Source organism: Scomber japonicus, chromosome 9 (genome assembly GCF_027409825.1).
Source record: "Scomber japonicus isolate fScoJap1 chromosome 9, fScoJap1.pri, whole genome shotgun sequence".
Classification (NCBI taxonomy): domain Eukaryota; kingdom Metazoa; phylum Chordata; class Actinopteri; order Scombriformes; family Scombridae; genus Scomber; species Scomber japonicus.
The window spans coordinates 5983325-6011202 of record NC_070586.1 but is presented as its reverse complement, the minus strand read 5'-3'; the positions used below and the strand labels follow the sequence as shown (position 1 = coordinate 6011202).

General features: G+C 40.3%; 2 protein-coding genes across 2 annotated transcripts in view; both read right to left on the bottom strand.

Moving 5' to 3' along the window:
* Window positions 1-1475: 1475 nt before the first annotated feature.
* LOC128365495 (serine/threonine-protein kinase N2-like) lies at window positions 1476-27591 on the bottom strand. The gene is made up of 19 exons (XM_053326253.1): window positions 27438-27591; window positions 23912-24063; window positions 21918-22134; window positions 20349-20477; window positions 18097-18206; window positions 12367-12510; window positions 11174-11249; window positions 10880-11072; window positions 9443-9611; window positions 9324-9376; window positions 8531-8588; window positions 8327-8418; window positions 5666-5839; window positions 5046-5111; window positions 4880-4956; window positions 3307-3449; window positions 2717-2824; window positions 2084-2164; window positions 1476-1679 (listed from the first exon to the last, which is right to left on the bottom strand). Exons 1-19 carry the CDS (start codon window positions 27589-27591, stop codon window positions 1476-1478), a joined length of 2400 nt encoding a protein of 799 aa, XP_053182228.1.
* Window positions 1476-27878, bottom strand: part of LOC128364373 (serine/threonine-protein kinase N2-like) — a 29020-nt gene continuing 2617 nt past the window's right edge. Inside the window, exons 3-21 of the mRNA XM_053324903.1 lie at window positions 27438-27597; window positions 23912-24063; window positions 21918-22134; window positions 20349-20477; window positions 18097-18206; window positions 12367-12510; window positions 11174-11249; window positions 10880-11072; window positions 9476-9611; window positions 9324-9376; window positions 8531-8588; window positions 8327-8418; window positions 5643-5839; window positions 5046-5097; window positions 4880-4956; window positions 3307-3449; window positions 2717-2824; window positions 2084-2164; window positions 1476-1679 (exon numbers count right to left, since the gene is read on the bottom strand). Of these exons, the coding sequence (XP_053180878.1) occupies window positions 1476-1679; window positions 2084-2164; window positions 2717-2824; window positions 3307-3449; window positions 4880-4956; window positions 5046-5097; window positions 5643-5839; window positions 8327-8418; window positions 8531-8588; window positions 9324-9376; window positions 9476-9611; window positions 10880-11072; window positions 11174-11249; window positions 12367-12510; window positions 18097-18206; window positions 20349-20477; window positions 21918-22134; window positions 23912-24063; window positions 27438-27597 (2382 nt within the window). The remainder of the gene's footprint in view (window positions 1680-2083; window positions 2165-2716; window positions 2825-3306; window positions 3450-4879; window positions 4957-5045; window positions 5098-5642; window positions 5840-8326; window positions 8419-8530; window positions 8589-9323; window positions 9377-9475; window positions 9612-10879; window positions 11073-11173; window positions 11250-12366; window positions 12511-18096; window positions 18207-20348; window positions 20478-21917; window positions 22135-23911; window positions 24064-27437; window positions 27598-27878) is intronic.

Here is a 27878-nt window from a genome sequence, read left to right as displayed (position 1 = left end):
CTAGAGTCCTGAAATTAATCTACAAATATCACTAAAGATGTGGAAGAAAGAGGTGATAATGTCATAAACTCTCCAAACATTCAGTATCCGGCCTCTGTTAACTCTGTCTCATCTATTTGCACATAAAATCTCATAAAATAAAATCTTCTATCGGGAGCAGTTGAAGGTATAAGGTTGTATTACTGCTGCAGGTCGACACTGCGCTGAAACAGTCAAGAGCAAAAAATTTGACTCTCTGAAGAGAATATAAAGGGCTGCGATCACTTTTTTGTTGATAGTGATTTTTAAAAAAAGAAAAAAGAAGAAAAGCTGCCTGATTATTCGATTGACGATTGGCTGTCGATTGGATGTTGGTGAGCGAACAGTCAGCGGAATCAGCCATGGGGATCGAACGCAAACTGTGTGTCCTGTTTGGAAAATTGATGAGCTGCGTTTGTCAAGACCAGGGCAGGAAATGTTATTAACGTGGCAGTTAAATAGAGGATAAATGTGATCATATACGGTATTGTATATTTGCAGGTTATCGATCAGTATAAATAACTCTTGGAGATCAGATATCTTTAGCTTACAAAACTCACTTTCTAACCTATTACCTAGTTCTATGGCTCCAAACTCACAAATATTTTCTTTTCTTATTAATATAACAGTTATCAAAAAAATACCGACAGCTGCAAAAAGTATTCACATAAACAGTAAAGTAAAGGGAGTAAACCCTCAAATTTGTCTGTAATCTTAAAGTACTGAAATTAAAGTACTAAAATTATAATATAGAATAAGAAATAATTAAGTGATTCAGCAAGTATCATAAAATCCTATTACTGTATCTGTCAATTCTACTGTTATTTATTATTAATGATGAATGATATTATCCAAAACATTATAAATAAAGTAGCTTTAAGTATATATTAGGGCTGTCAAACGATTAATTTTTTAATCGCGATTAATCGCAGAATTTCCATAGTTAATCGCATTTGGATGGGATGTTTAAAATCCTGTTATTTTACATTTCAAGGCAGTTTTAAGCCCATAATGTAAAGCATTTCTTACCAGAGTGTCTTAACTGGGAATCAATCACGGCTCTGCTGCGACTCCCACACTCCAAAATGGTCCTGGAAGTGTTTTAAAGTTAAACAAGCCGTTCAAAAGTCCAGTAGCTCTCTTACTTTCCATCAGCGCAGTAGGTTTACTGCAGGAGGCCACTTCAAAGCATAGTGCTACAGCTAGAGGAGCCGTGTTATGTTAAAATTAACGCGTTATGGATTGCATTAATCTAATCGCGATTAACGCGTTAATGCTGACAGCCCTAATATTAATATATGTTTAAAGGTACTAAGAAGTGAAAGTATTTTGCTTTCCAGAAGGGGGGAGGAGTATAATGAATATAAGGAATATAAATAATGATGTTTGGTTACCACTGTTTGGCTGAGTGGTAATTCATTTCCCACCCTGGTCTCTTTTTTTTAATATCACATCTGTCATCCATGCAAGGCGCAGAAGTCGAAGTCGGCGAAGGCTTCCTGCTGCTCGGCGGAGAGGATGAAAGGTTTGGACGGAGGCGACAGGATCGGCTGCAGTCGAGTGAACTCGCTGTCGAAGTTGCTGACGTCTACGGACTCTTTGATTGACGGCAGGAACGGCGGCTTCACTTTCTTGGCCAGCAGGGCTTCCCAGTCGATGGTCTACGAGACAAAGTTAGTGATAAAGTGTTTGTATCTTATATAAACTATATACTTCACTTTCATAGAGGGCTGAACAATTAAGCAATATTATATCGAAATCGCAAAATGGCCAACTGTCATCTTCAAATTGCAGATAGTTAAAGTTTTATAGTAAAAGTACATAAGTAATGAAAAGGAGACTAATGATGTTAAAATGATCATTCCCTCTAATATCGAAATTCATATCACAATTGCAATATCAGTCAAAATAATTACAATTAAACTGCTGAGCCCAAATTTCTGTAACTTATAAATTATTCCCAAAAATAAATAAAAGCAGTCTGTCAACACTCTGAAGTAATCATTCTCCTTTTTAGCTCTCAGGAGTAATAGTCAAACATGTACGCAGAGAGAAAGTGGTTCACCTCAAAGAATTTCTCTCCTTTGAGCTCGTTTGCGTCCCTCTCTCCGGCTCCGAGCCTTTTCAGCGGGTTCCTCTTCAGCAGCTGCACAGAGACGGTTTGTAGATGATAATCTGGGTTTCACCACAGCTGAGCTGACAACCCGTTAAAGGAATACATCTGTAACCCTCCTGTCGTCCTCCCGGGTCAAATTGACCCCGTCTCTCTTTTGACTGTTCCTTCTTTCCTTCCTTCCTCCCTCTTTCTTAAATTTTCCCTTCGTTCTTCCCCTCCTTCCCTCTTTCTTTGCTCCCTCATCCTTTCATACTTCTTTCTTCCTTCCTTCCTTCCTTACTCCTTTCCTTCCTTCCCTTCTTTCTCTCCTTACTTCCTCCCTTCCTCCCTCCCTCCCTCCTTACTCCTTTCCTTCCTTCTCTCCTTCCTTCCTTCCTTCCTTCCTCCCTCCCTCCCTCCTTACTCCTTTCCTTCCTTCCTTCCTTACTCCTTTCCTTCCTTCCTGCCTTCATTCCTCCCTCCCCCCTTACTCCTATCCTTCCTTCCTTCCTTCCTTCCTTCCTCCCTCCCTCCTTACTCCTTTCATTTCCTTCCTTCCTTCCTTGACCTGAGGACAACAGGAGGGTTAGAGATCATAATTACCTTCTGGATGATGGAGACAGCATCTGGAGGAAGAGAGGCTGGATACTGAACGTCATCATTGACGATGCTGTCAAACACCTCCTCCTCATCCTCACCGGGGAACGGCGACTAACAGCGGGACAGAAAGACGCTCAGTTAGTGTTTCTGCAAGTGGAAATCCAGACCAGATAATAACTGAACACTGGTAGATATTTGAATTTAACATTGATAATTAACCTGCTTGATTTAACTATTATTATAGACAGTAAATTAAGATCAATTGATTATCTTGGAATATGAACTGAAATCAGCAAGTTGATATGTTTATTTCCACATCCAGCAGTTACTGATCAACATTATGATTCATTTGGAGTCGTGTTTCTATCCACCTGCTGAATGTAAGTCCAATATTCACTCTCTTTTAGCTCTGTTTTTACTCTCTACCTCTAACTCCTGAGGGAAATATCTGTCTCTGTAGCTGTTAAATGCTCCACTATGTTCACCAGCTAGCTAACTGTGTCTGTTTACAGCAGCTTTAAAGATACTTGTGTATCCAAGGAGAGAGTGTGGGACTTCAACTGTCTATGAAGAAGTGAATATGTGATAACAACCTCTCCCACAAGCATCTCAAAGATGAGGACGCCCATCCCCCACCAGTCCACCGCTCGGGTGTAGTTGTCGTCTGTCAGGACCTCGGGAGCCAGAAACTCTGGAGTCCCGCAGAAAGTCGAGGTCCGATCTCCATGACCCATCCCTGCCGAAATAATAACAGCTCTGTTACAAAGAATGAATGAAGAGTCATACATCCAAAGGTACCCAGCCCCCTAACATCACATGTAGAGGCAAGTAGAACAAAACAAAGCATTAAAAATTAAACATGCAGTACTCTCATACGTTGATGTAAATCATCTAACACAGGGGTGTCAAACTGATTTTCATTCAAGGGCCATACACAGCCCAATCTGATCTCATGTGGGCCGGATCACTAAAAAGGAAGGAAGGATGGAAGGAAAAGAAGGAGGAGAAGGAAGAGAATACAGGAAGGAAGCAAGGGAAGATTGGAAGGAATGAAAGATGGAAGGAAGGAAGGGAAGAAGGGAAGGAAGGAAGGAAGCAAGGAAGGAAGGAAGAAAGGAAGGAATGAAAGATGGAAGGAAGGAAGGGAAGAAGGGAAGGAAGGAAGGAAGCAAGGAAGGAAGGAAGGAAGCAAGGAAGGAAGGAAGGAAGGGAGGGAAGGAGGAGAAGGAAGAGAATACAGGAAGGAAGGAAGGAAGGAAGGAAGGAAGGAAGGGAAGATCGGAAGGAAGGAATGAAAGATGGAAGGAAGAAAGGAAGGAAGGAAGGAAGCAAGGAAGGAAGGAAGGAATGAAAGATGGAAAGAAGGAAGGGAAGAAGGGAAGGAAGGAAGGAAGCAAGGAAGGAAGGAAGGAAGGGAGGGAAGAAGGACAGATGGAAGGAAGGAAAAGAGGAAAAGGAAACTGGGCCGGATTGGACCTCTCGGCGGGCCGGTTGTGGCCCACGGGCCGCGTGTTTGACACCCCTGATCTAACACAAGCTAACCTGTGTCAAACGTGCTATAATCTACAAGTGACACAAGAATGACATCACAGCTCAGCATGAATTAAAATGAAGAATAAACATTTTCAGTAATCAGCAGGTGGTTTATCTTCCAGGACTTTGTTAAGTTGCAGTTAAAGTTGCAGCAGTTGTATTTGGCAGGAAATAAAATGAATCAGCTATGGAACAGATATATTCATATTTCATCCCAGTCTACTTCTGTAAATCAATTCAAACAGAAGCTTAGGATATTCTTGATGAACCTGACTTGATATACTGTACTTATGCTCAAGTTTACATGTTCTCATATACATACACACATTTTATTTTTTATCTTTTCTATATATATTGATTTTATGCTGCAAATTATTCTATTATTATCTATTCTTCTTCTTCTTATTGTTATTGCTATTTGTTATTTTTATGTTATTGTAGTAATTATTATTATTATTGTTATTATTATGATATGTTGTCTATTATTATCTTTTAATTAATGTTGTATTGAAGTAAGGAGGTGAGATTCATTCTATAAACCCCACCGGGTTTTCTGATCTCGCCTGCACAATCTGCTTCTTATGGATGTTGTTAAAAAAAAAGATTGATGTACAATGTGTAAAATTGTATTACCTTCTTTACAAAGTCCAAAGTCTGTGATTTTCACGAATCCGTCTGCATCCATCAGCAGGTTGTCCAGCTTCAGATCTCTGCGTGGAAACACACACACACACACACAGAGTATGTAATGACGCTGAGAGATAAGAAGAAGAAAGCTACTGAAGTTATAAAAACTTACCGGTAGATGATTTTATTAAGATGCAGGAACTCTAAACCCAGCAGGACACATGCTGAATAAAACCTGCAGAGAGCAACAGATTTAAGATTATACTACTGGACAGAATCAAACCTGTGGAGCTTTTAGATACGAGCAGATATAACGACAAAAACTAGAGAAAAACTTATTTAACCCTCCTGTTGTCCTCGAGTCAAGGAAGGAAGGGAGGGAGGAAGGAAGGATGGAAGGTAGGAGGGAAGAAGGAAGGAAAGGAGGGAGGAGGGAAGGAAGGAAGGAAGGAAGGGAGGAAGGAAAGGAAGGAAGGAAAGAAGGAAGGAAGGAAGGAAGGAAGGGAAATGAAGGAAGGAGGGAGGGAGGGAGAAAGGAAAAGAGGAAGGAAGGAAAGAAGGAAGGAAGGGAGGAAGGTAGGGGGGAGGAAAGAAAGGAGGAAGGAAAGAAGGAAGGGAGGAATGAAAGGAAGGGAGGAAGGAGGGAGGGAGGAAGGAAAGAAGGACAGAAGGAAGGAAGAAAGGAGATGGAGGAAGGAAAGGAGGAAAGAGAGAAGAAGGAAATACAGACTGAAGGGAGGAAGGGATCAATTTGACCCGGGAGGACGACAGGAAGGAGAAGGGACTCCCCTGGTCTGGGCCTCGGTGAAGACGTTGTTGTGGATGTGGATCATGAGGTCTCCGCCGGGTAAATACTCCATGACGAAGCAGACGTGGTCGCTGGTCTGGAAGCAGCCGTGCAGGTTCACCAGGAATGGATGTCTGGACGCGTTGATCATCTCAAAGATCCTCTTCTCGCTCATAAGGCTGCAGAGTGAACGACAGAAGAAGCTCCTTTTAGGTTTTATATATTTCATTCACTTTTATGCCTTCCTTCCTTCCTCCCTCCTTACTCCTTTCCTTCCTTCTCTCCTTACTTCCTTCCTTCCTTCCTCCCTCCCTCCTTACTCCTTTCCTTCCTTCTCTCCTTACTTCCTTCCTTCATTCCTCCCTCCCTCCTTACTCCTATCCTTCCTTCCTCCCAAAGATCCTCTTCTCGCTCATAAGGCTGCAGAGTGAACGACAGAAGAAGCTCCTTTTAGGTTTTATATATTTCATTCACTTTTCACTTTTAAGCCACTTTACGATTATTACTTGAATGTATTAACCCTTTGTGTCGTCCTACCGGGTCAAATTGACCCCATCTCTCTTTTGATTGTTCCTTCTTTCCTTCCTTCTTCCCCTCATTATATACTTCTATACCCACTTCCTTTCTACCATCCTTCCTGGCTTCTTTCCTTCCTTCCTGGCTTCCTTCCTTCCTTCCTTCCTCCCTCCTCTCCTTCCTTCCGTCTTTCCTTCCTTCCTCCTTACTCCTTTCCTTCCTTCCTCCCTCCCTTCCTCCTTACCTTTCCTTCCTTCCTTCCTTACTCCTTTCCTTCTTTCCTTCCTTCCTTCATTCCTCCCTCCCTCCTTACTCCTATTCTTCCTTCCTCCCTCCCTCCTTACTCCTTTCCTTTCCTTCCTTCCTTCCTTGACCTGAGGACAACAGGAGGGTTAGAGTGGTATTACTGTTTTTTAAATTTTTGGCTCTAGACCAGTGATGTCAAACAGGCGGCCTGTGGACCAGAACCGACCCACCGAGGGGTGCAATCCGGCCCACTTTCCTTCCTGTGTTCTTTTACTTCCTTCCATCTGTCCTTCCTACCTTCCTATTTGCCTTTCTTCGTTCCTTCCTTCCTTCCATCTGTCCTTCCTCCCTTTCTTCCTTCTGTCCTTCCTTCCATCTGTCCTTCCTATCTTCCTTTTATCCTTTCTTTGTTCCTTCCTTCCTTTCTTCCTTCCATCTGTCCTTCCTTCCTTCCTTTTATCCTTTCTTTGTTCCTTCCTTCCATCTGTCCTTCCTCCCTTTCTTCCTTCTGTCCTTCCTTCCATCTGTCCTTCCTTCCATCTGTCCTTCCTACCTTCCTTTTATCCTTTCTTTGTTCCTTCCTTCCATCTGTCCTTCCTCCCTTTCTTCCTTCTGTCCTTCCTTCCATCTTTCCTTCCTCCCTTTCTTCCTTCCATCTGTACTTCCTCCCTTCCTTCCTTCTGTACTTCCTTCCTTCCTTCCTTCCTTCCCGTCTTATTTCCTTCCTTTCTTCCTTCTTTCCTTCCATCTTTTTAATGATCCGGCCCACATGAGATGAAATTGGTCTGTATGTGGCCCTCTGCTCTAAACCCATTTCTGCTTTAGCATGGCCTTCAGTCCAAAGATACATTTATTTTGGCGGTTTACAAAAATAGGCTCCTAAACACAGAGCCAGATTAACTCCTAGAAGTTTGGCTCCTCTTCAAGACAAGATTAGATAATATTTTAATGTGTTTGTGTTCATATTCCTAAATTAACCAAATCACAGCAAACTGTTGGGACTGGTGCCCACTACCATCTACTCAGTACTTCCACACTTTTTGTCTTCATTCATGTTCAAACTCATTTAAGATGCGGCAGGTGTTTAATTTGTCTTTATTGCTCTGTCATAGAATCAATAATGGGTTAAAGGAGAATCCAATAAAGTTCCTTCATTCTGTTAAATAGGCTTTAATGGAGTGGAAAACACATTAATGGGAGAAAACAGGCATATTTTAAACCATCTGTTCAGTCCGTATTGAGCGATGTTCAAGGCTTCAATTTGTACAGTTTTCATGGACGCTGCTACATCTGCTGTCAGGTATTTTGTAAACAAGAGTGAACTGACCCTTTAAATCAGAGGTGTCAAACTCATTTTCATTCAAGGGCCACATACAGAACTATTTCATCTCATGTGGGCCGGATCATTAAAAAGATGGAGGGAAGGAAGGAAGGAAGGAAAGACAGACAGACAAAAAGAAGGAGGGAAGAAAGGTAGGAAGGACAGACAGAAGGAAGGAAGGAAGGATAGACAGAAGGAAGGAAGAAAGGAAGGATAGATGGAAGGAATGACAGATGGAAGGAAGGAAAGAAGGAAAGATAGATGGAAGGAAGGAAAGAAGGACAGATGGAAGAAAGGGAGGAAGGACAGATGGAAGAAAGGAAGGAAGGATAGATGGAAGAAAGGAAGGAAGGATAGATGGAAGGAATGACGGAAGGAAGGAAAGAAGGAAGGACAGATGGAAGAAAGGGAGGAAGGACAGATGGAAGAAAGGAAGGAAGGATAGATGGAAGGAAGGAAGGACAGATTGAAGGAAGGAAGGAAAAGAAAGTGGGCCGGATTTCACCCCTCGGCGGGCCGGTTCTGGCCCTCAGGCCACATGTTTGACACCCTGCTTTAAAGCTTTCTGAATCCTTTCGCTCACCTGTCCACTTCGTCTCGAGTCACAATGTCTCTTTTTTTCAAGGCTTTGATGGCGTACAGTTTTCCCGTCTTCTTAAACTCCGCCAGCAGGACCTGGACAAATTATTAGCAACCAACACTGAGAAAAAAAAAGACGAGAAGAAGAAGAAGAAGGACGTTTTGATGAAGCACAATGAGCTCAAATGAAATACTATGGAACTGTTACCTTCCCAAAGTGTCCTCGGCCCAGAACCGAAATATATTTAAGATCTTCCATCTGCATCCTGATGACAAGTCATAAATAGAGAAATAAAGCTACACACCTCAACTCTACATTTACTGTATTTAGGTGAGTGTTTATGTGTGTATATGTCTGTATTAGGGCTGTCAGCGTTAATGTGTTAATCGCGATTAGATTAATGCAATCCATAACGCGTACATTTTTTTAAATCTCATTTTAATGTTGCAAGCCTTTTTGTCCCTTCTACTCCCCCGTAGACGGCTCCTCTAGCTGTAGCGCTATGCTTTGAAGTGGCCTCCTGCAGTAAACCTACCGCGCTGATGGAAAGTAAGAGAGCTACTGGACTTTTGAACGGCTTGTTTAACTTTAAAACACTTCCAGACGCTTCAGTTGACAAGTCAAAAGTAAAATGCAACCTGTGTCAAACGGAGTTTAACTACCACCGGAGTACGTGGAGTTTGAGTTAGCACCTCCACGCTAAACACCCAGGTGCAGCCAAGTGAGCCTCAGCTCCACCAAAGGACCATTTTGGAGTGTGGGAGTCGCAGCAGAGCCGTGATTGATTCCCAGTTAAGACACTCTGGTAAGAAATGCTTTACATTATGGGCTTAAAACTGCCTTCAAATGGAAAATAACAGGATTTTAAACATGCAATTCAAAACGCGATTAATCACAATTAACTATGGAAATTCTGCGATTAATCTCATTTAAAAAAATTAATCGTTTGACAGCCCTAGTGTGTATATATATATGTGTGTGTGTGTGTATTTGTGTGTACTTCAGAGCAGATACAGGCTGGTCTTCATTTTCTTCTGTATTGTTTATGGATGACTGCAAACAGAAGACAAAGTTTGTAACGTAAATACATGAATCATATCCCGACATCAATGCCAACACTTTATAAGAGAGATTTATAATTGCATCGTTTACCAGGTTTTCTTGAAGTGCAGGCACGGATGATGGTTTGTGTGCTGTGGTGATGATGGTGGGAACGTCCTCTCCCTGGTCGTGGCTGGTGGGAGACGGCTGATCCTCAGTGATGCTGAGTCGGATTACTGGAGCTTCACTGCAGACGTGCAAAAAAAGAGGTTACTGTTTAGTTTAAACCACCTGTATCCACTCTCACACTGAAGAAAGAAATGTAGATCAACGTTTTGAATAAGAGAATCCACCAAACTTAAAACAATCAGATGAATGAAATGAAAAAGTGCTTTCCATAAAATCAAGTAAAACAAAATTGTTCGTTCTGATAAAACATCAAATTATAAAACTGTAAAAGCCACAATAGTAAAAATAAAGATATAAAACTATTGGAAGGCCTTATCATAAAGTCACAATCACCTGATGAGACTTTAGTAATAACTTATAAACACATAAACCACAATAAACTAGCCATAGCTGTGCATTAATGATTATATTTGACATGAAATAGACAAACTGTTACAGAAGATGCTCCAATGCAATATTAGTGCAGCTCTGATGGAGGTTTACGCCGCCCACGACAATGTAACACTATCAATCAATCAATCTTTATTTATATAGCGCCAAAGTCATCTCAAGGCACTTTTCACATAGAGCAGGTTTAGACCATACGCTTTAGTTTTATTAAAAGAGGCCCAACATTCCCACATGAGCAGCACCTGACGACAGCGATAGGGAAAAACTCCCCTTAAAGCTGCAGTTGGTAAGTCCCCCTACTGCAAATTGCCAGAATCCACCGCAGCCGGAAAAAAGACCCAATCAGAGCCAGGATTGTGTCTGATCGAGTGTCTGACAGCTGTCAATCACTGCCTACGCAGACAAGTCCCTCCCCCTTACTCCTCACAGGCTCCTCCCCCTTCCTCCTCACAGACCCCTCCCCCTTCCTCCACACAGGCCCCTCCCCCTTCCTCCTCACAGGCCCCTCCCCCTTCCTCCACACAGGCCCCTCCCCCTTCCTCCTCAGCTCGGCCAAGCTCATATCTCTGAGTTTCTAGGTAAGGTATAGCCATGTGAAAGTCACTGTAAAGGGTTTTATATCTAGCTGTGTGGAGTGTAGTTCATGTATTACCAATCGCGTGCACGTGGTCGCGTGCACGTGGTCGCGTGCACGTGGTCGTGCATGTCAGCCTCCTCTGGGGGAGGGACTTTAGAGGCAGGGCAGGAGTGCAGCGGAGAGGGAGGGGGAGGGATCTGACAGTTGTACTTCATCAAATTTGATGCTAAGTCCTCTCTCTCCTCAAAGTTACCAACTGCAGCTTTAAATGGGAAGAAAGCTCAAGCAGAACCGGACTCTAGCTGGGCGGCCATCTGCCTTGACCCCCGGTTGGGGTTGAGTATAACAGGATGTCTGACCTTGGCAGTGTGGAGGTGTTTTGAGGCTCCCTCTCGTTGGGATGCGGTGTGTCGTTGGCCACCAGGTTGGGGGTCGTACAGAGGGACGAGCTGAACGTGGTGAAGGAGCTGTAGCGGGGGACGATGCTCATCATCACGTGACCCCACGTAGCAAAATTCATGTTCATCTGAGCGGCTCTGAGGAAGTTCTTTCCTGGCGAAGAAAATGAACAAATTGACTAACAAGATACAGACGGAGCGATGAATACAAATACTGTGCTAATGAGCTAATGAAACAGTAAACCAACTCTGTACCTCTCTCTTTAGTGAAGATACACCGCTGACGTCTCAGTTTCGGTTGCCGCTCAACAACAGTGGCGATGAACTGAATCTTTAAAATCCAGACCAGAAAAAAGTTTATTGTCAAAAGTTTCTTTAAAAAACTTTCAATATTGTGACGGCACAATTAAAAACTAGCTAGGACAAAGAGAAAGGGGTTCACAAAATGATACTGAGTTGAGTTGAATTATTGAAGTTAAACATTACGAAAAAGAAAAATATGAGTAAATGTTTCTGTACATAAAAGACAGATGGAAGGAAGGAAGAGAAGACAATCTTTCCTTCTTTCCTTCCTTCCTTTGTTCCATCTTTCCTTACTGTCTTCTCTTCTCTCCTCTTCCTTCCATCCTTCCATCTTTCCTTCCTCCGATCCTCCCTTTCTTCCTTCCATCTGTCTTTCCTTCCTTCCTTCAATCTGTCCTTCCTTCCTTCCTTCCTTTCTTTCATCTTTCCTTACTGACTTGTTTTCTCTCCTCTTCCTTCCACCCTTTCTTTGATCCTCCCTCCCTTCCTTCCTTCCATCTTTCCTCCCTTCCTTCCTTTGTTTCATCTTTCCTTACTGTCTTCTCTCCTATTCCTTCCTTCCTTCCATCTGTCCTTCCTCCCTTCCTTCCTTCAATCTTTCCTTCCTTCCTTCCTCCCTTCCTCCGATCCTCCCTTCCTCCCTTTCTTCCTTCCTTCCTTCCTTCCTTCACTGTTTCATTAAATATTCAAGCAGTTTTCCACCTTATTTTCCACGTGACTTTTAAATTGAACCTTTTATAAACTTTTGTTCAACCCAATCCCCTCATGGTGACAGAACAATCTGTTTATTTAAAGCTCTGGAAAATTCATTTTGTTGTGCTATTTGAGAATTTCTCTGGAAGGATATGTGAGATGTGAAATGTTAGGAGGAGCGGTCGTCCACTAATCGGAAAATTGGCGGTTCGATTGTTGATGTGTCCTTGGGCAAGATACTTAACCCCAAATTGCTCCCACTGCCGCCAACAGTGTGTGATTGTATGTGTAAGAAAAGCGCTATGTAAGTACAGTCCATTCACCATTTACCCGGTGTACTCATTCCAACAACGCTACTTTTCTCCCATTAAATAAATTAGCTTCTTTTAAAACTGAAGCTTGATCGTACAGTATTTCTTCTGTTGTCTCAGCAGGCCGGTGTGTGTTTGTACCTCGGCGTAAAGGAGGCCCTGCGGCTCCAGACTGAAACCCTGGGACTGGTTCGGTTTGTCCATCATCTCCTCCAGCCGCAGGAACGTGACGGCACACATCGCCGTCCGGTCCCGCCAGAAGACACCGATCTCCAGCTCTCGAGACTGTCGGACACACGGCGGAAAGAAGAGACATCGAATGATAACAGACAATACCAAACAGTAAAGTATGAGTTCACAGGAAGTTACCCACACACACACAGAAAGTGATTGAACCTGTGAGTTCTTGATACTGACAAAGCATTTCAATTAATTCCCTATATAACTTTTTTAAATGTTTCCTATAATATTCCAATAAACATCTGTAGTGGCGATTTGTACTTAACTTGAAAAATAACTGGACTTGAACTCTTTTTTTTTTTTACATTGCTGTATCCTGTCTGGATCTGACATCCTCTTGATTGTGTATTGTATTGTACTGTGTGTGTTTTATTTGTATCTCATCTATTTATTTGCTTACTCTTCGACTTGTATTCTTTTTTATATTTATTATGCTCACTAGGGACTACAGATGCAAATTAGCAACTTTGCTATAATCCGGCATATTTACAGAGATGTCCAATATCGATGTTCATCAATATGCACTGTCCCTATCCAAAAAATAAACTATCAATCAATCAATCAATCAATCTTTATTTGTATAGCGCCAAATCACAACAGAGTTATCTCAAGGCACTTCACACATAGAGCAGGTTCTAAACCGAACTCTTCAGGTTTTAACTTTAAAGAGACCCAACATTCCCACATGAGCAACAGTGGAGAGAAAAAAACTCCCTTTTAACAGGAAGAACCCTCAGAACCAGACTCAGAGTGGGAGAACATCTGCCTCGACTATTATTATTATCATTATGAAGAAAATAGATAAATTAACTCAAAATCAAACAGCCACTAAGGCTATAATGAATTAATCGTATGCAGAGAAAATAAGTCCATTGTCCAGGCAAGCATGACTTTTAATTTGGTTTATTTTAGTTAATCTACAAGCAAACAGACGAAGAACAATGGCGTCTGCTGCCTCTCTTGCCCTGGTGAAAAAATATAAACCCTCTTTCTTTATGCCTGCCTATCTACAGTATATAAATAGATTCACCTCATGTGCTCCAAACTGCCCATTACCTTCAAAACAAAAGCATGAACCAGTACTCGAATTAACTGAAATAATGTTATCAAAATTATTCAGATATATTCTTCAAAAGAAAACAGTAACAATAAATAAATAAATTAACATTTCATTATTAAAAGATCTTACAAGAACAACAAATAGCTCCAACAACATCAAACCTTATTTAACTCACTTCTTAGAGTGACTCATACTCTCTGTAATCTCACTGCTTTTTATAGATCTCACAGTTTGTTTTTGTTTTTGTGAGTTTTCCCACATTTAAAACAGAGCTCGGTAAACCAAAAAGCTTTTTTAATGATTTCTCCTCTCAGTGGGAATAAACTTCAGCAAAGTCTCAAATCCTGTGTTATACTGTAGCACTTATTCTCATCTCATTTCTTTTTTTTTGTAATTATCTTTTTATTGATATCAAAATATTTAATTTCTACCACACATTACATCCTGTACAATATCTTTTAGGCTCACAATGCAGTTACACACACTCCTACAGGAGATACAAACCACATCCAGACATAATCTCATTTATAATCATCCATACAGCAAAATTAACATCAAGACAAGTCCAGGTTTGTTTTCTCTTGTTTCTAGTTCTCTCTCCTTCTAACACTGTCCCTTTTCCTCTTAATGGAAGACATTGAAAAACTTATAATCATACGACTAAATGAACGATATAAAGTCTGTAGCTATAGAACAGTGGTATCAAACTCATCTTCATTCAAGGGCCACATACAGAACAATATGATCTTATGTGGGCCGGAAGGAAGGAAGGAAGGAAGGAAGGAAGGAAGAAAGGAAGGGAGGAAGGAAGGAAGGGAGGAAAGAAGGAAGGAAAGACAGATGGAAGTAAAGAAGGAAGGAAGGAAGGAAGGAAGGGAGGAAGGAAGGACAGATGGAAATAAGGAAGGAAGGAAAGACAGATGGAAGGAAGAAAGGGAGGATCAAAGGAAGGGAAGAAGGAAGGAAAGATGGAAGGAAGGAAGAGGAGAGAAGACAGAAAGGAAGGAAGGAAGAGAAGACAGGATGAAAAAATGGAAGGAAGAAAGAAGGATGGAAGGAAGGGAAGAAGGAAGGAAAGATGGAAGGAAGGAAGGAAAGAAGGAAGGAAGGAAAGAGGGAAGGGAGGAAGGAAGGACAGATGGAAGTAAGGAAGGAAGGAAAGACAGATGGAAGGAAGAAAGGGAGGATCGAAGGAAGGGAAGAAGGAAGGAACGATGGAAGGATGGAAGGAAGGAAGAGGAGAGAAGACAGAAAGGAAGGAAGGAAGGAAGGAAGGAAGGAATGAAAGATTGACGGAAGGAAGGGAGGAAGGACAGATGGAACGAAGAAAGGGAGGATCGAAGGAAAGGAGGAAGGAAGGACAGATGGAAGTAAGGAAGGGAGGAAAGACAGATGGAAGAAAGGAAGAGAAGACAGGATGAAAAAATGGAAGAAAGAAAGGGAGGATGGAAGGAAGGGAAGATGGAAGGATGGAAGGGTGGAAGGAAGGAAGGAAGGAAGGAGGGACAGATGGAAGTAAGGAAGGGAGGAAAGACAGATGGAAGGAAGAAAGGGAGGATCGAAGGAAGGGAAGAAGGAAGGAACGATGGAAGGAAGGAAGAGGAGAGAAGACAGAAAGGAAGGAAGGAAGGAAGGAAGGAAGGAATGAAAGATTGACGGAAGGAAGGGAGGAAGGACAGATGGAAGGAAGAAAGGGAGGATCGAAGGAAGGAAGGAAGGAGGGACAGATGGAAGTAAGGAAGGGAGGAAAGACAGATGGAAGGAAGGAAGAGAAGACAGGATGAAAAAATGGAAGGAAGAAAGGGAGGATGGAAGGAAGGGAAGATGGAAGGATGGAAGGGTGGAAGGAAGGAAGGAAGGAAGGAAGGAAGGAAGAGGAGAGAAGACAGAAAGGAAGGAAGGGAGGAATGACAGATGGAAGTAAGGAAGCAGTGAAGGACAGATGGAAGGAAAAGGAGACAGAAAAGAAAAGTGGGCTGTATTGGACTCCTCGGCGGGCCGGTTCTGGCCCCCGGGCCGCATGTTTGACATCCCTGCTATAGAACCAAGGGGTTTATAGGATACAATATTATAACTCAGTAAAGTCTGATCTGAGTGGTGATACAAATTCTACCCAGTTTTTCCCAGTTTCTAATCTAACCGACATCTCATTTCATTTCTAAACCAACCAGTCAAACACACCTGAGCTCCGACATTACATCTATCTGTTTTTAACCCTCCTGCACATTTAGGCTACTGTACTGTACTGTGTGATGAATGAACATCAGCAGGTGTGAGGGAGACCCCTGCTGGCCAGAGGCAGAACTACAACAATAATAATACACCAACAACAAACAGCATCCCTGCTCCAAAGTGTTGTACAGCGGCTCCTCCTGATAACAGATACATCCTAAAACTACTGTCCTGTCATCCATTATTCAGTAGTCACCTTCACAGCACTGACAGTAACCTCTCTGTTTATGGAGTTTTTTTCCCCCTATCTTTATTCAAGAACCTTATATATCAATTTGAGAGCATGATTTATTGATTTCATGTCCAGAATTTTGTAACATTGTCCCTCAGAACAACAACAGCAAAAGCAATTACTTTTTTGGGGGGCAATTCTTCCTACATCCACAGAAACTTTAAGGTGTCTCCTTTATAGTGATATCAATCAATCAATTTAATTTAAAGTGCAACATGGTCCCAACACACTTTACAATTAAAGAGACATGGGACAAAACATATAACGAGCCGTTAAACCTAAAAATAATAATAATGATAATAATAATAATACATAACGCGCTTTTACAAGTGCTCAAAGACGCTTTACAAAGGACACAAAAAATATAGAACAAAGTGGAGTTAGGTTAAAAAGACATAAAATGGAAAGAGGATTAAAAAAAGAGTTTACAGGTTAAAAGCCAAAAGCATCAGTGTTAAAGGGAAGTTAAAAAGTGACAGACCTGACTAAGAGTCGGCTGTAATGAAGTGAATAAATGAAGGTTGTGATTTAAATATTTTAATAAAACGAGTTTCTTTAACCCTCCTGTTGTCCTCGGGTCAAAAAGGTCAAAGGTCAAAAATATGTGTAAAACCTGTCTGTGGTAATAAGTTGGAATGACGTTGCCTTAAAAGGTTTAACACAGAACTGGTTGATAATTTATACCCTTGATGATGATTTATAAACAGTCAATTCAGACACAATTTTTTACCCGGGATGATAAAAGCTGCACGGCTGATGGGAAGAACGGAAGGAATGACGAGGAGACTGGTTTATTATTTATATAGTTTATATGTGTATATAGTGTCTATATAGCGTAAACACCTGATCCAGATTTGCGATTATTGTCTTGTGATGTCTGCATGTGTGTCCACCAGTAGAAATAAAGTCAATAAAACCAAAGAATTATCTGTAATAAGAACTTACAAGCATTTTAAGTTTCTCAAGCACACCTCGCGGTCGTCTTCTGTGAACAGTTTCACACCTGAGCCGCTTTTATTAGTAGAAGAAGACTTTGATATGAAGCTCAAAGGTCATTAAAAATGCAATAATGATCTGCTTGCTGATATAAAAGTTCTGACGATAATGCTGATGAAGTTATGTAGGTCAGACTTGCCAGAAGCACAAATTGGGTTTATTCTCGACTGCAGGAGAAAATTCATTTGGTGCAGGACTGACAGGAAGTGACTGAGGTGTAAAAGAGTCGACGGCATTCCTCCACTGAAACCGATGATCAGAAACCTGGATGCCATCACAGGGAGCTGCTTTCATTATGTAAACGCTGTATACTGAACACGGCTCAAACTCCACCAACTGTTTGGATTATTGATTAATCTGTAGATTATTTTTTAGATTAACTGTTTGAGCTGCTTAGAGCTCCAACAATAGCCAATTAATCAGTTAGTTGTTGACTAATAAATGAATCACCAACTATTTTCATAACCAATTAATCATTTTAAGTCCATTTCTTGAAGAAAAAACTGAATATGTTCTCTTCAGTCCTTTAAACTGAATATTTTTCTCTTTAGTCCTCTAAACTGAATATTTTCTCTTTAGTCCTCTAAACTGAATATTTTCTCTTCAGTCCTTTAAACTGAATATGTTCTCTTTAGTCCTCTAAACTGAATATTTTCTCTTTAGTCCTCTAAACTGAATATCTTTAGGTTGTGACTGTCGGGATAATATGTCATTTTAGGCTTTAGGAAACAGCTATCAATATTTTTCACCATTTTTATCCATATTTTATGAACCAAACAACAATAAATCATTGAAAATAATCATTAGTCACAGCTCTAAATCTGTAAAACACCAACAAATTGTGAAAAAAAGGTCATTGTACTTTCCTACAGGCCAAAGTAATATCATCCAATGGACTGTTTTATCTCACTGATGAACCAAAACCCAAAAGAACATCTATTTAAAATCTAATTTACACTAAAAAAGAAGCATTTTCTCACAATTAAAAACTTGAAAACATCAAATGTGACTTAAACAACGAATCGGTTTTCATTAAAGTTGCAGATAAATTCTCCTCCGATCGACTAATCGATGAATCAACAAACGTCTGCAGCTCACTGACTGAACTCACCCGCTCCAGCTGGATGCAGAACATCTGATCCCAGCCCAGTCTGCCGACGGCCGCCCAGCGCGTCCGGCCGACCACTCTGCCGTCCAGCCTGAGAACGGCGTTGATCTCTTCTGCCGCACATAAAACAAACACATGACCAAGACCAACGAGACAAACGGACGAGACAAAGAGTGTCTGTGGGGCTGAGCTCGGAGGCCTTCCTCTGCTCACTAGTGTGTTTTGCTAACCGTCCTCTTCAATTGGACGTCGTTCTCTCCTCTGTGCAGAATGATGAAGATGCAGAGTTTGTTTTTGCATTAACCCTTTCATACTGTTCAGGCTCAAATCTGACCCGTTTTTACATTACTGAGAGCTGTAAAAACACCTTGTTCACATTTCTTTTTGCTTGACTTTTCCTAATATGACCCACAGATTACAAAAATGGAAATAAAAGGCATTATTCTTTTTTTTGTGCAGCTGACACACCATTCAAACATGTTCTTCATATTCTATTAAATGTTCTCCTGGACCATAAAATTGTGATTTCCCCAATAACTAAACAGAATATGCTCTGCTTGCTCTCTGACAGCTTCAAATTAAACATTTATTGATGACTGATGGGGAATTTATGAATATGAATTGGTGTAGAGGCTAATCATGAGTCATCTGAGTTGTTTAATCACTTTTTATTCTGTTGTATTAAGTTAAAGCATCATTTTACTTATATATATTTTATTACTCTTCGTAGGTATTTTGATGTATTATTTGTATATATGAAAAGACTCATCTTTGTAATGGATGCTTCACATTACAAGTCAATTATCTCAAGCTGGAAAGAATAATAGTGTGGCATTTTATTGAGAAACTGGAATCACTTTTCTGCAATTTTCATACTTTGCAAAGAAAGTAAAAAATATATGCACATTCATAAAACATTAACAGTGAATCACAACTAATATTTTTAAATGTCTTAAAACATGAGGGGAGTATTTAAGGCACAGTGGTGCTTTGAGCTAAATCCTACAGTAATATGAGACGTGCGTAGGCCTCGGTGTCAGTGGTGTAATATTAAAGGATAAGCCTGGTGATTATCAACTCAGGAAGAAATTGAATCAGTCATTTTAAAAACGACATATAGTGGATTAACAACAGCGGGAAGGAAACTAGATTAAGACTGTTGTTGTTACACAGAAGAAGCTTGAAAATGTCTTATTTAGAGGTCTAAATGTTTCAGCTTCACCAAGAAAATAGTCCTTTTTTAAAAGAGAAACAAACAAGATAGTCAGGACTCATAGTAGCTTGGATTCTTATGACCCTTAAGAGCCTTTTATTGATTTTATACTTGTTTATCAAATATAATGCTTTCTGTTCACTTTAGACAAAACAGCTAATAAATGTCATGCCATTTAGCAAACGACTTTTTGAGATGATACAGCCTCCTTCCACCATCGTTGGCAGAAGATATAATGTAATAAAATGTTAGCGTACTATTAGTAATATTAGATTAACCTTCACACACGTATTTCATACTTACGTAACTGAGCAAACTCCATTCATTGATGAAGAACTTAATCCTCCTGTCGTGCTCCCGGGTCAAATTGACCCCATCTGTTTTGACTGTTCCTTCTTTCCTTCCTTCCTTCTGCCCTTCTACCCTTCCTCCCTCCTTCTCTCTTTCTTTCCTTCCTCCCTTCTTCTTCCCTTCCCTTCTATCTTCCTTCATTCCTCCCTCCTTCTCTCTTTCTTTCCTCCCCTACCTTCCTCCCTTCCTTCTTTCCTGCCTTCCTTCCTTCCTCTTTTCCTTTCTTCCTCCCTCCCTCCCTCCCTTCCTCCTCCTTCCTTCCTTCCTTCTTTCCTCCATCCTTCCTTCCTTCATTTCCTTCCTTCCTCCCTTCCTTCTTTCCTTTCCTTTCCTTTCCTCCCCTCCTTCCTCCCTTCCTTTCTTGACTCGAGGACAACAGGAGGGTTAAGTGGCAATTGAAAGCCAAGGAAACAGCCAGTGTATGGAGTTTAAATTATTTGATCAAACTTTTAGCCAAAAAACTTGAAATCTGACCAAATAACTTTGCATTTTAGTGTTTTACTAGTTCACCCATTGTCAGTTTTAAAATCTTACAGTTACTATATTATCATTTAAATTCATTATTCACACATGTTTTACAGCTGTGAGAATCAGATTTTGTTTGACTGATCATTTCACGTTACTGTCTCATCTTAACTAGTGGTCAAAACAGTAAAATGTAAACAAAAAAAAAAGCCAAATGTTGACTCACCGGAGAGGCCGTCCATCCTCTGAGCAGCTGGTGAAGCGTCCTCGCTGGGACTCGGAGGCTTTTCCTGCTCCGGGTCTGTCAGAGGTTTCAGTAAATCTTCACATCCAAGAAGCTTGAGTTCAAGTTTCCCTAAAAAATAATGAAGAGAAATTCATTTTAACTCAATTGATAGTGAGGAAATCTACTAAATTAAATTATATCAAGTGTAAAGATTAGATTTTGAGCACTTTTCTTACTACAGCATGAAACCACACATCTGTTTAAATTGGTAAACAGTAATGAATCTCACTTAAGACAGTTGACCCAAGTGAACACAGAATTTTACAATAAAAACCTTTGATTTGTCAGCATGAATAAATCTCCTAGACTCAAGTCTCTAATCATCGTTGTCTGGAGCTGCACGCTGAGCATTCACATCCTCATTTTCTTCATTTTTGCTGTAGTGCTAACAGCTGTGGAGCAGAAAATCACCCCCAGTGTTTTCACCGCTCTGAGACTCGCTCTCATTATTTGCTGCCAACAAAGCAACTCCAGGATTTGTCTCCTTGTTACATCATCAAAAGGCTTTTTTCACCTTTATTTTGCCCCCCCCCCCCCCTTCCTCCTCCTCCTCCGCCTCATGCAGGGAGAGACTGGCTTACAACTGAACCGTCCAAAAAACCAACAGATTACATGTGCTGGTTATCCACTGCCAGAGGTCAGTGTAATGGTAAATCATGTTCTAACACTGGGGACCCATGATATTACTAAGAAACGCCTGCTTATATGAGCCAAAAATAATTAACTTGTAATGTGTTTTTAGACGGAAAACATGGTTTAGGTCATTATCGAACAAGGTAAATTGATGCTGTGCTACAAATTTGGCTGAATATTATAATTTGGTCCGGGGTGCAGACACCCTCTCTACATTTAAGAGTAGGCTTAAAACTTTCCTTTTTGATAAAGCTTATAGTTAGGGCTCTTAGAGCTCTTAGTTTATGCTGCTATAGGCTTAGACTGCCGGGGGACTCCCATGATGCACTGAGCTCCTCTCTCCTCCCCTCTCTCTCTCTATCCATCCATCTATATCCATTAACATTCATGTACTATTAATGCATTCAATAACCTAAGCTTCTTCCCCGGAGTTGTCTGTGCTTTCTGGTCTCACAGGTAATCTGGGCCTGTAGACGTCCGGATGACAGATTCCAGTCCCGGACCTTCAATGTGCTTCTCTCTCCTCTATCCTTCCTTTCTCTCTCTCCTCTCTACCCCAACCGGTCGAGGCAGATGTTCTCCCACTCTGAGTCTGGTTCTGAGGGTTCTTCCTGTTAGAAAGGAAGTTTTTTTTTCTCTCCACTGTTGCTCATGTGGGAATGTTGGGTCTCTTTAAAGTTAAAACCTGAAGAGTTCGGTTTAGAACCTGCTCTATGTGTAAAGTGCCTTGAGGTGACTCTGTTGTGGTTTGGCGCTATACACATAAAGATTGATTGATTGAGATTGAATATAAGAGACAATGCATGTCTTTCTTTCTCACATGGGGAGACTAAGTTGTACATTTTAAGTGTCTAACAGCTCAATCGTTGACCATACCAGTTAAAGAGGCAGGTCTAATAGAGAAGATAGACGGGGAGGTGGACAGAGGACACCCAGGTCCGGCGTTTTGGGGAGACTTGGGGGGTCCCGATGATGACTCGACTTCTCCAGCAGGCTCCTCCAAAGGCTCCTGGCTCTTTTCCTTCAGGCATTTGTCCAGGGACAACCGCAGAAGATCCAGCTTCTGGGAGGACTCCTGCACCCGGGACTGAGCCTGATGGGAGGATTAAACAATGTGTTGTTATATGTGGTCTTTTTTAAAAACACACTGCTGTTTGGGATTTTTGGGACAGTTTCCATTTTATCAGTATTTAACTAAACAGTGCCATACTTCTTTGACACAGCTACTAATCAAGACCAGACTTTGCACAAACTTTATTTTCTTGGCATATTTTACATTTTCAGTTAACTCTTTGAGACCTTTTTTCAGGGATTTTCTTATTTTAGCTCATTTAATACAAAAGAAAACAACACTGCTGACTATTTCAGATGTTTTTTATTTGTTCAGTTTTTTTTATCCATGCTACCGATATTGCTCTAGGCACGGCAATGTCAGTCCAGCTGCTTTAGTCCAGATTTAAATAACTCAACAACTATTGGATATTGCCATGAAAGTCTGCACAGGCATTCATGGTCCCCAGATGATGGTTACCAGACAATTAATCAATAACTTTGGTGATCACCTGGCTTTTGCTGTAGTGCCACCATGAGTTGACCTTTTACCGAAATATGGATTCTTATGTGGTATATGGAATACCGACTATGAAATTTGGGTCAGACATAAAATGGAAATATTTTAGATGTGTCAGGCGTCATCTAATGTATATTTTTCCGATATTCAGCCTTACAGATATTTCGATTTTGGAACTTTGGTATAAGATTTTGTGAGTTTAACAAAGTTTGACTGCATAGCATGACACCATGTAACTGAATGGAAAAAACTTGACATTAACTCTGATAGATTACACAACTCAAGCAAGAGTTTAATAAATTATTTTTAGACTTGACCTGTCTGCTTCACTCTTTGAAGGGGCAGTTCATTAAGATTTGAAGTCTATATTTCCATTTCTCCAATTTCACAGTTGCTTCAGCGCTTTCGAGCATTATCCTTGACTAGCCTCGGACTCTTCCTCTGTACCTTGCTAGTAACCTTGTATTTGCACCCCCTCTGAGGTTTTTGTAATTGTGATCTGGGTTTTATTTTAATTTGTAATTACAAATGGGAGGAGGGGAAATGAAAAAAATGCATTGTATTGCTGAGGTATATTTCTCATCGTACAGACCAATGTTGTGCTGAGCTTTTTGTTATTGTTATGTTTCCTGTGTCTATAAAAAAAAAGAAAGAAAACTCAATAAACATACTTGAGAAAAAATAAATACATGGAAACCTTTGATCCCATGAAAAGAAGGACAAGTTGAGCATAGACGGTCCTTCTCGAATTTGAAAACAGCAGTTTAATACAAAAATATCTCTAAAAAATAGTATAAAGTATAAATGATGGTGAAACGATTGTGTTCATTTTACGTTATTTGTACATATATTCTCCTTTTCCCTTTGATAACACTGAAAAAGTTTGGTTTCAGTGTGCTTTCAATCAAGAGTTTTTATGTCCCATGATGATCTAAATGCTGTTTCAGGGGCTTTTTTCATGCCCTGACAGTAATCCAGTTTAGGGGGAAAGAATGAACTCTTGTTGAAGTTTTTGACATGAAAATGAGTACTTTTAAAAAACTCAGTACAAGTCCCAAATATCTGTGCCAGCCTCCTCTCTTCAGTTGCTTGAAAAAGGCCAGTGTTGAAAGGCAATATCTACAAACTGTTTCCAAACTTTTACACAATTTCCAAACTTGGTAACAATCATAAACTGTAACATTACACACCTGCGTACACTACTGGCCAGCCTGTATCTATTTTTACCACAAAGTAAAAATCAACATTATGACACCCTTGTTATAGAGGTACTTGAGAATAAATTGATTGAGAGGGTTACCTCAGCCAGTGCCTTCTGGTCCAGCGATGAGATTCCCACCAGCTGCTTCACCACATCTTTGGCCAGCACCAACGCATCCTTCTCTCTCTGCATGTAGTGCTGCAACTCTGCTAAACGGGCATCCACAGGACTGACAGTGAGTGGAGAGATCCCTGAAAGAGAGAGAGAGAGAGAGAGACAGAGGGAGACAGAGGGAGAGACAGAGAGAGAGGGAGAGAGGAAAAGACACAGTGGGAGGGAGAGGAAGAGAGGCTGTAAAAGCACTTCAACCCATTTCGGTCTGAAGGCATTCATTTCAGAGGAGCTACAAATCCTCATAGAGCCTCTTTGAAACTCTTTTCATTCCTGCAATCAATATTTATATAGCTGAAGTGAGTCCCATTTTCTCTGAAATGCCACAGTGCCACAGGCAAATGTCTTAACGTGACATTTTTTAAAAACTCTTTCTGGCATTTATGTGACACTTATCTAAAATGTATGAAAGCAAGATAAAAATTAAGATTTCAAATGCTGCAAAGTTAATAGAACAAGACACCAATTAACATTTTCTGAGCTGTAGGCGTGTTTGTGTGGCTTTTAGAAATGCTGTCGTGGCTCGAGAGATGAAAATGGTCATCAGTCGGTCCTTAAAGGCCAAAATATCTCAGGGACTGTCGAAGGGATCGCCATGAAATTTTGTACAGATGTTCATGGACCCCAGAAAATGAATCCTAATGACTTTGTTGCTCCTCTACCACCACCATGAAGTTTACATTTGTTGTTTTAAGTTGAAATGACTCAACAATTATTACATTTAAAACTAGCATGAAAGCTGGACATTCACATTCCCTCCTAAGGATCAAACACTTTGATGATGATCAGGTCTTAATTTGTATTTGTCCAATAAACCATTTGCTAAACTAACAACATTCCCAGCAGTCTCAGATGCATGTATGTTAATTAGCCACTTAGCAAATGTTAGCATGCTAGCACAATTACAAATGCCACTAATGGGTTTTTTTCCATTATTGATTAGTATTTCAGTCTATAAAATATCAGAAAAGTCCAAGATGTGACCTAAAGTGTCTTGTTTGGTCCAAACCAGCAGCCAATGACCCAATACATTGAGTTTATCATCACAGAAGACAGAAAATAATGCAGTAAATATTCACATTTCAGAGTATTTTTGTACCTTTTTTTAACTACACAAAACAATTAAGTGATTGTCAATGTAGTTGGTGATTAATTTTCTATTGGTTGACTAATCACTGCAGCTCTAAACACAACGTTAGAGCCCTAAAAAGATTAAACTTTCGTAAACATTATTCCTGCTAAACATCAGCACACTTGCATTGTCATTGTGAGCATGCTAGCAAGCTGACATTAGCATTTAGCTCAAGGTCACTGCTCCTACCACTAGCCTCATAGAGCTGCTAGGGTCACTGCAGACCCTTTTTCTTATTTATGTGGTGAATAGCATTCAGTTTTTAAACATAATTTCTCAACATTTTTAGTCAGGATCTGCTTAAAGTGAGTAGGAAATTATAGTGGCGCTACTCTGGCTACAGGCAAAAAGTTATTTCACCTAGAGCTGCAACGATTAGTCGATTAATTAAGCTAGTTAATAAGAAATAATGATTTAGGAACAACTCATATTTGAGAAAGATTAGGGCAGCTGTTTTGATAACTGAATCATTGCTTTTGTCATTTATGAGCAAAAATGTTAAACAAACTGGTTCCAGCTTCTCAAATCTGAGAATTTAAAGCTTTTCTTTGTCATGCATGATAGCAAACTGGCTATCTTTTATTTTTGGACTTTTGGTCTGATAAAAAACAAGATATAAAGATCATCATTGAAACGCTGAGAAATTAAAAGGACAATTTTTCACTATTTTCTGACATTTTTTAAGACAAAACAATTAATCTAGAAATAAATTGTGAGTTGAGCCCTAAACTTACCTATGTTTTTGATAAGAAATGTTGTATTTTACTGATTAAATGTGATATATAATGTGAACAAAGCATTGAGTGCCAATGAGTGTAGTGAAGAATGTGCCCGAATGAATTAACAGCAGCATTTATTCATACATAGCTGACACTTGGATACAGTGAATTAAACTGCCTGCACACAGAAAACTTCAGTTCGCTACAGATCAAACAACATCATAAAGAATCAATCATGAGGAAAGGAGGTCAAGGGTCAGGCAAAGGAAATATGAGTCGAGGAAATGAGGCACAGGATTTACTGCTCTCACATTTCATTTTGTTTTACTTTCAAGCCAGAGCTCTCTCTTTTTTTTTTTTTAATGTTAGTTTCAGAGCTTTCAGATGGCGCCTATCTCAGTTTAGAGTTAAATGTCACATTTACTCTCTGTCTCTATTAATGCTGCCAGAGTGGTTTCACTTTCCGGATTATACCAGTAACACCCACAAAGATGACAGTTGGCAGGAAGCACAGTTTCAACCAATGTGGGTTTTTGATACTAGCTATGATATTTCTGAACTGAAGTTGCTAATAGGAGATACTTTCCTACAGTAACTCAGTATCTTTGTCCTTGATAAAGAAAAGAGCATCATTTTAGAGTTTTTGGACAGTTAAACTCTTCACTGAAACCTATTTTTTTGGTGCAACTTGTTACAACAGGTCCCACCACACCTTGTTAGCTAAGAGAAAAGCTTGGGCATGTTTATATCTTAAATTAACCTGGATGATTCATTTTCAAACAACATATTAACAACAGCAGAAAGAAAACAATGTTAAGATTTGTGTGGTTAGACAAAGATCCTTGGCATGCATTTACTGTAAAGATGTTTAAATTCATATTTAGAGGTCTGACTGCTTAACTTTCACTATGCATAAACCTCTTGTATACTTTAACAAGTAGTTCTAACTTCGGTCTCCCAAAAATGAGTGTTTTTACATTACAATCCCAAAAAATGAGAGAGGACAGTGACCCCTGACAGCAAGAACTAATTACTAAAAAGAAGCCAGCAAAGTTTTTACTCTCCCAAAGCAAATAAAATAACAGTATGTGCAGGGGGGCTGATTTGATTGATTATCCATTACCATCACTCAGTGGTTTCTTTAACAGATGCTGAGCTTTCTTCCAGCTTGAATTCCCGTCACATTTGTAATGATTTAATGAGCTTTGGAGGTTCAAAAGCCTTTCTTTCAAGCCAAAAATCACAGTAGAGTTTTATTATGTTAATATGTTATCTATTATGTTTTTATTTCTTGTTTCTGGTAGATTCTGTGTTTTAAAGAGCCAGCCAATTCACTCACATTTAGAAAATCTAACTGTAACCACAGATCTGTTGATGTTGTTGCAGTTGCTATGGGTGACCGACAGAATTTGATGACTGTAATAAATAATTTCATGTCTTTTTCAAGCTAATTGATACACTTGAAGAAGCTCAGAGGCTGTAATGCTCCTTAATTTTAGAACGAGGGGACATAAAATACATTTTAACAATTAATGTACTTTTGAAATGTGTTTTTTTCACATCCAGTGACCATCTAAGGGACCCTTGATCTAAGGATTCTGACCTCCATGAGTGGAGCTGTTTTGGTCACTGCCACCATCTCCTCCGCCGCCGCCGCCGCTGCTGCTACCAGCCTGGGTGACTTTGATAATCTGCAGTCGGATCAGCTCGATCTTGGAGCGGCTATCCTGCAGCATCTGCTGAGCTGTGGACAACATCTGATCCTGGATAACGACATCACATCAAGAGACAACAAACCTCACTTCATCACGCGCTGTTTTTTCCTGACAGCTCAGCTGGGATGGGAGCACGTTCACAAACAACACACTGAATGAATGCAGCCATAGTTTATTATAACAAGTGGCAGAACATGAGGAAATCAACCAGTAACAGTGCTGGGCTGCATGCAAACACAACTCATTTTCATACTGGACATAAACAAGTGCCAAAGAAAAGATGGAATAAGTGAGAACAACATGTTCACATCAGCTGGAAACAGTATGAC

Bases quoted from the DNA above. Each gene is read 5' to 3' on its own strand.
- LOC128365495 (XM_053326253.1), bottom strand. From the start codon at position 27,591: ATGTTGTCCACAGCTCAGCAGATGCTGCAGGATAGCCGCTCCAAGATC. The intron at 11,250-12,366 runs GTACAAACACAC...TGGATTTTAAAG, and splicing joins AGGGCCTCCTTTACGCCGAG to ATTCAGTTCATCGCCACTGT. The intron at 3,450-4,879 runs GTAATACAATTT...TTATTTCGGCAG, and splicing joins CTTTGGACTTTGTAAAGAAG to GGATGGGTCATGGAGATCGG.